The 11,712-nt window shown below is 36.2% G+C and overlaps 1 protein-coding gene across 2 annotated transcripts in view; it reads left to right on the forward strand.

The window, feature by feature from the left end:
• The window catches only part of KIF11 (kinesin family member 11), a 52,331-nt gene extending 41,704 nt beyond the window's left edge, over nt 1-10,627 (forward strand). For both annotated transcript variants that reach the window (XM_068548212.1, XM_068548213.1), the window contains 5 exons: nt 1,863-2,142; nt 4,570-4,792; nt 6,020-6,171; nt 7,073-7,189; nt 9,203-10,627. In XM_068548212.1, coding sequence (XP_068404313.1) covers nt 1,863-2,142; nt 4,570-4,792; nt 6,020-6,171; nt 7,073-7,189; nt 9,203-9,334 — 904 coding nt within the window. In that variant the 3' untranslated portion in view covers nt 9,335-10,627. The remainder of the gene's footprint in view (nt 1-1,862; nt 2,143-4,569; nt 4,793-6,019; nt 6,172-7,072; nt 7,190-9,202) is intronic.
• Nucleotides 10,628-11,712: the final 1,085 nt, after the last annotated feature.

An 11,712-nucleotide genomic window follows, 5' to 3' on the forward strand; every position in this document is an offset into this window, starting at 1 on the left:
TTTTTTTTTTGGCTGTGTTGCTTCTTTGTTGCTGCACGCAGGCTTTCTCTAGTTGTGGTGCGCGGGCTTCTTATTGCGGTGGCTTCTCTTGTTGCGGAGCAGGGGCTCTAGGTGCAAGGGCTTCAGTAGTTTTGGCTTGTTGGATCTAGAGCACAGGCTCAGTAGTTGTGGTGCATGGGCTTAGTTGCTCTGTGGCATGTGGGATCTTCCCAGACCAGGGCTCAAACCCATGTCTCCTGCATTGGCAGGCGGATTCTTAACCACTGTGCCACCAGGGAAGTCCCTTGGTGTAAGTCTTTATATTTAAAGTGGATTTCTTGTAGACAACATATAATTGGGTCTTGATCTTTTATCAAATTTCACGATGTATGGCTTTTATTTGGTGTGTTTAGACCATTCTCATTTAAAGTATTGATATAGTTGGGTTAACGTCTACCATTTTGTTTTCTGTGTGTTGCATCGTTTGTGCTTTGTTTCCTTTTTTCCTTTCCTAATTTAAGTTGAGCATTTTTATGTTTTCATTTTATCTCTCCCATTGACTTATCATTTATACTTTTAGAATTACTTTTTTAAACTGTTTTTTCTAGGATTAATAATATATATTTTAAAATAATTTTAATCTACCTTCAAGTAATTTGCTGTTTCATGTGTAATGAAAGGACCTTAACAGTGTATTCCCAATTCCTCCTTCCTGTCTCTTATGCATTGTTTTCATGTATTTTACTTCTACATATGCTATATTTACCCAATACAGTGTTACTCTGATTATCTATTTTCTTTTTCAGTATGACTTCTAGAAATTTTTAAATTACATATGTGGCTCACATTATATTTCTACTGAATGATTCTGCTCTAGAATTCTGGCTATCACCTATCCTACTACCTAACTCCTATCATCTGTTTTTCAATCCTGTTGTTGGTCTATTCATTATGTCATGTTTCCACTCTGAATTCTTCTTTCTAGATTCTGAATCTAGAAAGTGTTTCCCCACTTTTTATTCCTAGTGGGTTTTGATTCCTTGAGGGGATAGATTTGTGTTGATAGCCTCCAAGCTTACCACTTAATTTTCTTTTCCTTTTTCAATTATTTTCACTTAATTTTTAGTTGAACTTCGGTTTTCAGCACATTTGCTTCCTCATGTGATTTGCTCACATGGTGTACCGTCTAGTGGTAGTAGAGGGTAACCTTCATTCCCCAAAGTTTAACTCTGCTCCTGTGAGATGACTTTGAATGCTATTATAGGGAACTTTACTGAGAGAAGGAAGCCATCAATGAATTTTAAATGTATATTTTGATATTAGTTTTATATCAGGGTTATGTTACATTGTACTATGTGTGCTATATGTATAGTTTGTCTCACCCCAATATAATTTTCTTTTAATTGTTAGATAGCTTTATAGTTGACTTTGTTTTATAATATTTATAATTTTTGTGATTTATTTTGTATCATAGGCAAGGCAAAACTGCTTAAGAACAGAATAACTAACTGATTGTGGACAGTTTAGGGACTAAACTAGAGGCTAGAGGCTGTAGGAGGTGTCCTTAAGTAACATAATCTAGTAGGAGGAGTAAAACACATGGGCAGAGTTCATTTTAATAACCATATAGTTAATATTCTAAGAGGTACAAAGTAAAGTGTCATATCTGGAAAAGGTTTTATAAGAAAAGAGATATTTTCAAAGGTCATTTAGTCGTAGATGTGATGCCGGTCTGCTGTGAAAAGACAATTAAGGGCTTGTGCTCTGGAATTAGACTGCTTAGGTTTGAATGTGCCATTTTTGAGCTGTGTGATCTTGGACAAGTTATGTATCCTTTGAGTCTTAGTTTTTCAAGTTAACAGTGTTATTCTCTTTTCCTATAGGAAATCTAAAGATATAATCAGCAAAACAACTTCTCACAATGAAAAATTTGGTGCTGATTTTGATGACTTGTCAGCGGAACTCAGACATTTTAACCAGGAAGGTACAAAACTGGTTGAAGAGTCTGAGAAACACTGTGATAAACTCAGTAGCAACCTTGAAGTAATATCTCAAGAGACTGAACAGAGATGTGAGGCTCTGAACACAAGCACACTTTGTTTTTCTGAACAGTGGGTATCTTGCTTAAATAAAAGGGAAGAGGAACTTCAGAATTTATTGAAGGTAATAACTTTGTAACTGGAACCTCCTTTGGGGAGAATAGTGATAATCAGAAAATTAAATATTCTTGGCTAAGAATTGGTTTCAAAACACATGATATTTTAAAGTATAATTTTTTTTTTTTTTTGGCTGCATTGGGTCTTCGATGCTGCGCGCGGGCTTTCTCTAGTTGCAGCGAGCAGGGGCTACTCTTCATTGCGTTGCGCAGGCTTCTCATTGTGGTGGCATCTCTTGTTGCGGAGCGCGGGCTTCAGTAGTTGTGGCTCGCGGGCTCTAGAGCGCAGGCTCAGTAGTTGTGCCGCAAGGGCTTAGTTGCTCCACGACATGTGGGATCTTCCCGGCCCAGGGCTCAAACCCGTGTCCCCCGCATTGGCAGGCGGATTCTTAACCACTGCGCCACCAGGGAAGCCCTTAAAATATAATTAATGACTTAAAATTTTAAGTGTAACAGTTGGTATGCTTATATATGATCTTGTTTCACATATATGTTTCCTAGATCTTCAAATTATTTAACATTTATCTGATCTGTCCTATATCTATCTGTGGTTTTTGACTTGTTAGTTCCTTCAGTTAAGAGCACCCTGTCTTTTGATATATAATACTTTTCACTTATGTATGCTTTTTACTTTTCTCCAGGTACATTCAAACCTGTTATTGCTTTAATTATTTAGGATATTGTTCTGGTTACTCAGAAGATATCTGATAGATTTGTGGGTTTGCTTGAACTTAACACTTGCATGAGCCCTTTGTGGCTTGGTTTTTCTTCTGTGCAATAAAAGGATTTTACTAATATTCTCAGGAATTAGGTAAAAGAACTTAAGTACTTTAAGCTATATAAGCTATTTTCACTAACAGGAACCATGACTAGTGGAGAAATAGGTAATTTCAGGTTTGGAGCAGGAAGTGTACCAGATGAGCCTACAGATCTTGTCATACCAGAATGTAAGGAAGCTGTTAAGGATTAGTGGGGCTGTGTCAAAAAGACTTAGGAGCCAACTTGATGACACTCCCCTGTTTAAAGGTGGTACAATTTGAGCATCAAAAAGAGTAATTGCTACAATAGATTAAGATACGTCAAATATGTTAAAATTGATGAATTCATAAAAATATCATTAGTCTCCTTTGGATCACTCTAGGGAAGCAAGAAATGATTCTGAGAAGTGGTAAATAAAGGGAAACAATTGAGCATCCATCTGTCTTTCCTGAAAGAACTCTATTTTGGTTCAGCAGGGTAATGGATGAAGAAAACTGTTTCAAAGAAGAATCCCAGCTAATAAAATGCAGAAGAAATGACAGAATTAGGATATCACAATTTTGCAACCCTTAGTGAAATAATCCTTGTGGACATTAATGACTGCTTACACCATTTGATTAAAAGCTGAAGGAGATCTTTATAATTAAGAGGGTGACCACACTCTAACACACGGATTAATCTTTTTTTTTGGCTGTGCCACGTGGCTTGTGGGATTTTAGTTCCCCGATCAGGGATTGAACCCAGGGCCTCGGTAGTGAAAGCGTGGAGTCCTATAACCACTGGACCACCAGGGAGTTCCCCACACTGATTAATCCTAACGTGAGAGACACGACCAGGCATTATGTGCTTTCAGTACCACCTATGAAATATGCTTGCCAAAAAGTTAAAACCTGATTTAGATCAAGGCTTTAGATCTAACTAATTTGTAGAAAATACAGAGGACAGATGAACATGTGAAAATAACAGCTTAGAGGTGCAATCGACAAAATCCAGAAATTGAGATATTCAGTAGAGCACAAAGACCTGGTTTCTTCAATGAAAATTTTTTTCAAGGAGAAAAGTATGAGGAAGGATAACTTATATCATGAGAGAGTTAAGACTAGAGGGCCTTAAGACCCGGTTTTCCTGGGATAGTCCTTGTTTATATCTATTGCACTGGGGTTATTATTATTAATGGCCCTTTTTACTCTGAGAATATCTCAGTTTGGATGATAAATTATGTAGTCAGTTAAGACATATCAGCCAAATATAATGATGAATTCTGATTCAAACAAAACAAGTCTGAAAAACAGACAATTGGTGAAATTTGAACACTGACTAGACATTTGATATAAAGAAATCAATGTTAAATTTTTTAGACGTGAGAGTGGTCTTAAGAAGCTCTTAACTCTTAGAGAAGTATGCTGAAGTAAATGGATGAAATGATATAGGATTTGCTTCAAAATAATCCTGGTGGAGAGCAGGAGTAAGTGGCCAATCTTGTTTGATCTATATCCCATGTAGTAATAAATGTTGAGGCTGGGAGTGAATATAAGGGGGTTATTATTATTATTTCTACTTTTGCAGTTTCTAAAACTTTTATTATGGAAAATTTCAAGGTAAGGAGAAGTTAAATATTGCATAAAGCACCGACAACTTTGATTTTAATAATGAAGTCTCATTTGCATCATTTACAGGTTGTACAACAAGGTTGTGAGGCTTCAAGTTCAGAGATTACTGAAAAATTAATTGGACATAAAGCAGCTAATGAGAACCAGCATAACATTCTTCTTGGTCAGATAACTGTTGATGAAGAAGAATTAATGACACAAAGTCAAGAACTTAATAAAACTGTAAAAATTGGTTTGACTAAGCTTAATTGCTTTCTGCAACAGGATCTGAAACTGGATATCCCAACAGGTACTTTAAAAGGGAAATGGAATTGTTAAATTTTTTGAAGTTGAATTCAACTGTATACAGTGCTAGATGTTCAGAAAAACCAGGTCCTGCCATTGCCTGATAGGAATTTACCATCTCACTCTGATCAACTCAAATATGGAAAAATTAGAACACCAAAATAGCTTTGATCAAGCATTAAATGATGCACATGACATATACTCCCAGACACTTGGGCATCATAATTCAGTAAAAGTTTACAAACACTTAGGGAACTGGCTTTGGTTAAGAAAGCACATTTTAAAAGCAAATAAAAAGAAAACCAACCATCTATCTAGCACTGTTTATAAAAGGACATTTTAATACCAAAAATAGTGGAGGAATGTAATTAAATAAATCTAGTTTAATGCAGAGCTTACCACATTGCGCATTTTCTTATGTGTACCTCTCATTTTGTCATGACTGTTAGATTGGCATTTAGGAATTACCGTTTTGGGAGGTCAGAGATGGCAAGGATCAGTGTAGGCTATAATGATTCAGGTACGCCTTCATGAAAGAAGGTGTAACAAACTGTTTCACACAGGATGCGTAATTGAGTTATTCATTAGATTGTGGTAGGGGTTGCACACCCTGTAAGTTTAGTAAAAATTACTGAGTGAATTTTGTGGTGTGTAAATTACACTTTAAAGCTTTTTTTTTTTTTTAGCAATTATAAAAGAGGATGGCACTAAAGGATGTCAATTTATTTTTTCCCCAAGACTCTTGATATTTATTGTCCACTTTTCAATGAAATAAGGAATATAAACATTAAGTGAAAAAGCAAGTGCCTGTGTAAATTATGAGAGCATGAGCTATTATAAAGAAAGGTAACTGGTTAATATTTAGCTGCCACCAAATGTAGTGAAATGATTATCCCCGTCAAACTGATCATGCTGCCATTCCTCAGAACACTCTGAATCCTTTTAGAGCCTACAATACATCTTCTATACATGCTCAGAGATGGAAAATTTCATGTTTTGGTGTAGGTGGAATCTTGAAAATGGTTGAGTCTATTTAAGATCAGTTGTCAAGTTAGGAAATATTTTAAGCAACATATGCCTGACAGATAGCAAGACTGATTCTCATATGTGGCAATGGTTCTATTTTTGGAAGACAAAGACTTATTGGGAGGTATAAGTTCTAGCATTAAAAAAAATACCTCACTCATATCCCACACTTCAATTTTTACCACTTATATTATGTCCACTAAAGGTACGACACCACAGAGGAAAAATTATTTATACCCATCAACACTGGTGAGAACCCAGCCACGTGAACAGCTCCTTGATCAGTTGAAAAGGAAACAGCCTGAGCTGTTAATGACGCTAAACTGTTCAGAAAACAACAAAGAAGAGACCAGTCAGGTAAAATTTATTTTAGGCATCATAATTTTAGAACTCTCCCATGAACTCTTTTTTTAAAAAAAAAATAGTTATTTATTTATTTAGGTTGTGCCAGGTCTTAGCTGCAGCAGGCAGCCTCCTTAGTTGCGGCTCATGGGCTCCTTAGTTGCGGCATGCATGTGGGATCTAGTTCCCTGACCAGGGGTCAAACCCGGGCCCCCTGTATTGGGAGCTTGGAGTCTTATCCACTGCACCACTAGGGGAGTCCCTCCCATAAACTCTTGATGTCATCATCTTCACGAGAAGAATTTTATTCTTTGCCCTTCAGTCCTACCCAGTCTCATTAACGATAGTTGACTGCTAAGCCTGTTTGTTTTAATTGGGCCATTTTTTATGATTAGACTCATAGATAATTATAATAGACAATGTTTATGTTGTGTTTATTATGTGCCCGACACTGTTCTAAACACTTTACATATATATTTACTCAGTTAATTGTCTCAATAACTCTATAAGGTGAATGCTAGTACTATCCCCATTTTAACAGGTGAGGAAACTAAGAATTACCTTGTCCTAAGTCACAAGGATGGAGCTGGAATTAGAACCTAGCTCCACAACATGTGCCCTTAACTATAGTAATTATAGAAAAGTTGGGAAATTGGAAAGTAACAAAGAAGATAAAAAATAAACTGTAATCTCTTTATTCTGAGATTACCATATTTAACATTTTATTATAAGTACTTCTCTATATGAAAACATAATAGGAATTATTTTCATTACTTTGTAGACTTCCTACTGATTTTGTTGAGGTTTAACTTTTATGTAATGGACATTGTGTTATTTTCAAAGAAGAAAACTGCCTTTACTTGTGTGAAGGTTTTTAAGCCCTGGGACTTAATCACTTATCAGCTTCTTATTTTAGGACTTGGATGAAGAAAAGGCGGTTCTGGTGCACACTGTTGAAGAACCTCTAAGTCAAGAGCCATCTGTAGACACTAGTTTGGATTGTTCATCAAGTGGTGGGGTTCCATTTTTCCAGGTACCTCATTATATCCTATCAGATAACCCTTCCACATCTGATGTAAGTCAGTCATTTGCGATTCAGTATAAAGGCATTACTCTTGGTGGGTGGAATAGAAAAAATATTTTAGTCATTCCTTTGGGATGGCTTGTTAACTTTTCTGATTTAAATTATTTACACAAGTATGATAATCGATTAGCGGTTTTTGGTAGGATAAATAAAGGCAAAATATGACTTAATCCCATCCTTAGCTGGTAATCTTCTGCTGTTATATTTATCCCTTTTCTGCTTCCTACATACTCAGAGCGATACTAAAAACAGTCATTTCTCTCTTCCCTTCACCTTTGACATGGAAGTCCTGGAGCCTGTCTCTGTCTATGATCAGACTTTGAAGGCTAAGAAGTTTAAAAGATTGAGAGACCAAATGCCTCTCTGTTAAATGACTGATTCTCCAACTTGAGGCTTTTCTCCTATTCACTATTCCCCCACGTAGCCTCCTGCCTTGATCTTGTGTGTTTAAATCCCATGCCCTCTCCTATCACTTTTTCATCACTGCTGGGAGTATGGCACTGTAAACTATCTACATCTTTCCCTCTAATTTGAAGTCATGGGCCTAGACAGTCTGTGAGGTAAGGATTTCCTTACTTACATAGGACATTGATGTCTACATTTTATAGTTGAAGTGCTGCTTCTGATATGATATGCTTGTACCTGTCTTTAATAGACCTGCAGGTCTTTCCACCAAGATCTAAAGATTCTCCATCCCTGATTTAAGCTGTTAAAACTTCTAGCTCAGATTTTATTAAATTCCTCTCTGTCTGCATCAAGGCAGTTTTATCTCCAAAGTCTTCCTACCTTTTGCTTCATTCTTTACTATTAGAAAACTCTAGATATATTTCTTTCTATTTATCGACCCTCTCTTCTATCTTATAAAGTTAAGAAAAGGGGGAAAGGTAAGAGAAGAGAACCTTAGTGACTACTTAATCCCTGTTTGGAAATCCTTTTGTTATTAAAGTTTATGATGTTTTGAAGGCCAGGCTTAGTGGTTCAGCTATGGCAAAGAAGTTCCTATAGTACCAGAAAAGACTTGGGATTGGATTTTAGACCTTTAGCTGAAGTACAGAAATTATTTTTACTCTGATAGCAGTCTGATATGGGGAAATTTTCTGGGTTAAAAACTTTAAAGTTGGTTTATGATTTGTCTAAGAATTGTTGAGTGGGTCTACAATGAAAGTCGTCAGTTACTTAAAGCCTCTCTAAGGGCAAGTACAAGGATTCCAATGAAATATTTCCAAATGAGAAATATAAGTTTTTTTAAAGATAAGATACAATTTAAATAAAAAGTGTCTTGAGGTAGCCTGTATATCAGATTCTGTGCTTAAAATAGAATTGCCTTTTTTTTTTTTTTTTGCCCGCACTGCACCTCTTGTAGGATCTTAGTTCCCTGACCAGGGATTGAACCCAGGCCCTCAATAGTGAAAGCACAGACTCCTAACCACTGGACCACCAGAGAATTCCCAGAATTGCCATTTTTGTACAATAACAAATCTTTGTTTCCCTAGAGCAAGATTTCTAGCAGCCACACTATTGACATTTTGAGCTGGATAATTCTTTGTTGTGGTGACCTGTCCTATGTGTTATGTTTAGCAGCTTCCCTGGCTTTTGTCCACTAGAAGCCAGTAGCAACCCCCTAGTTTTAACAACCAAAAATGTCTCCAGACAGTACCACATGTCCCCTTGAGTGCAAAATCTCCCTACTGAGAACCATTGCCCTACAGTAAAATCTGTAATTATTCCTTGGAAAATCATACAGAAAATTAATATTTCTTTCACCCCCCTCTTGGTGATAAAATGAAGAAGGCATTCATTTCTACTTGCCAGATTGTTGGCTCAAATTTGTGCTGAGTGTTTTCTAAAGTTTTCCACACCTAATTTCTTGCCTATAAACCAGAGAACTATGAAAATAGAATATGATTAATATGTATCAGATGTTACTTTATATTGACTTAATTTTCCCCCTTAAATCCACAGCATAAAAAATCACATGGAAAAGATAAAGAAAACAGAGGCATTAATCCGCTGGAGAGGTCTAAAGTAGAAGAAACTACAGAGCAATCTGTTATGAAGAGCAGATTACCTCTACGAGCCCAGAACAATTTTTAGTTAACTTGAGGACAGGTAATTTTACTTTCTAAGAAAAATGAAAAATAAAACCTGTAACCCCAGAACTTGAGCCTTGTGTATAGATTAAAAACGAGTAGAAAATATCAAGGCAGTACTGTAAATTAGTTGAATTTATTATCTACCCATTTTTTCTGTCATTGCTGTAGTTTACTGTATATTAAGTTGGGTTTCATTTGGGATTTGCATTGAGTAAATATGCATTTCTAGCTTTTGATATAAAATAGCTCTTTCATAACAAATGAAAAATATTTTTCTAGTATATTGCTAAATAGCAGATATATAGAAGCTGCAGTGTTCTTTTAGGCTTGAACTTATATACGTAAATATCACCAGCGCATGGTTTTAGGAAGGACCATATCCTTTCTTTTCTTGGTATGATTGAATTATGTTTATATTTGCTTGCCTCCTTCCCTAGACTTTTTCGTTCTGTCTTCTCAGCAAACTTTCTCCCTTTTTTTTGTCACCAAACCATTTGTAGAGCTACAAAATGGTATCCATTATTATTATGAGATAGCCAGAATTTTACCTAGAAATCTTTTACACTTTTCTGTGGTTATCGCTAAAATTGCTGTCAACAATAAACACAACCCAAGAAGTATCCCTTCCTTCAATATTTTAATTTGTTTCCCCCTAGATATGAAAGCATTTCATTCCTTTATGAGGCCTAACACATTAGTCCCCACAGAGTTCATAAAAAGCCATCTTCTCCAGAATATAGATTGCTATTATGAGAGAACTACCTGGAGTTCTGATTAATGGCTATGTGACCCTATTTTGAAGCCTGTATCTTGTGCAAAAGCTCAAAGTGTTTAAGCGCTTTTTGAAGCTATTAATTATGACTATCATTTATATTCTTTTGTTTACCTGGTGAAACTTGTTGTTCTTTGTATATAATAAAATATGTGTGTATATATTTTTCGCTATTGAAATCTTAACCCTTATTAGAAGGGCCCTGACAATTTTGATCTGGCAGCCAAATTTCTGGAAGTTGGGATGTTTGAGCATGAAGAACCAGAGCACTTAGAAGGAATATATGTGAAGAATAAATTTTGTGCACACATCAAGTTTAAGTGTATAAATTCAGATTTGATTCTGATAGCTAAGTAAAACCAAACCCTGTTGGAGAATTAGAAAATGTGCTACTTCAAGGAACTAAGTTTGCCTTGCAGAGTGCTAATTATCTTAATAAAAATGATCATATAATTTCTCTGCAAAATCAGATGTCAACATAAGCTATGGATAATATCTAAAAAAATAAGCTACCCTCAGTAAATCCATGATTAATAAATTTGGTTTCTACATTAACTTATTTGTCTCATTATTTCTTATTTGGCAATGGGTATGTTTACAGAGTTAAGCCAGTTATATTAAAATTCCTAAAATAAAACTTCTACAGAAGTACCAGCAAGGAAGAAGGGCCTTGGTAAACATCCCGGCTTTCAGTTGCACTTGAAGGGGCTATGATTTAGTGTAAGATTAATGAGAAACAGATTGGGCCTCACAGGGCCTGAAGTCCAGCTTTAAGTCATCTCATTCCCTAAGTTTTAAAGTTATCTAGGAATGCTAATGCAACTGGTTGAAGTGCCTGGCAGAAGCAAAAATAAATCTGGAGAATTTTAACATCCAGAGCCTTAAATTAGCTCTGTAAATTTTAATATACAATGTCAAGGACTCAAAAAATAACCCTCAGCAAAAACAGAGTAGGTAGCTTCAATGACCCATTCCTCCTCAGAGGCAAAAACATTCAGAAGCAATTTTGTCAGAACTTGGAAGCAAATGTTGAATCAAGAACAAAGTGACTTAAAAACTAGGAAAGCTTTTTGGTGTTTTACTTGCCCTTGTTCCATTCCCCTTCCCAGCTATGTGGTGGTCTTGAAGACATGCAGAAGCCCATCGTTCTCAGAGTGAGACCCTGTTCCCTGGTCCTGAAGGAGCAGAGGAGATCTTAATCTCAGAAAGTTGTTTGTTGAAACCTGTCTAAGCCAACCTGAAGGACTGAAGCAAGGCACTTGCCTTTGTTTCATCTAACTCAGAACTCAGGGTGGAAAAATGGCAGGTATTTCTCAAAAATATTGTAAGGCAAATGAACAACCTGCTGCCACCTTTGGCAAAGGATTACAGTTGAGGTAAATAAAGGAGTGCCTAAAGCCTGAGAGGAAAAAATGGGAGAGAATTTCCTAGGGAAATTAGGCTACTCAGAAACAACAATGTATACTAGGGAACTGAGAAAGCCATCAGTTAGGCCAAGTTGCATGCTTAGAAAAGACCTGAGAAGACCTAAGTGTTCACTGCTGGCTGAACTCTAGGCTCAGCACAAGCAGGAAGTGAAGGCTAAGCAGATTTAAAATGACCTAGCT

The sequence above is a fragment of the Eschrichtius robustus genome, chromosome 7 (genome assembly GCF_028021215.1).
Source record: "Eschrichtius robustus isolate mEscRob2 chromosome 7, mEscRob2.pri, whole genome shotgun sequence".
NCBI classification, from domain to species: Eukaryota; Metazoa; Chordata; class Mammalia; order Artiodactyla; family Eschrichtiidae; genus Eschrichtius; species Eschrichtius robustus.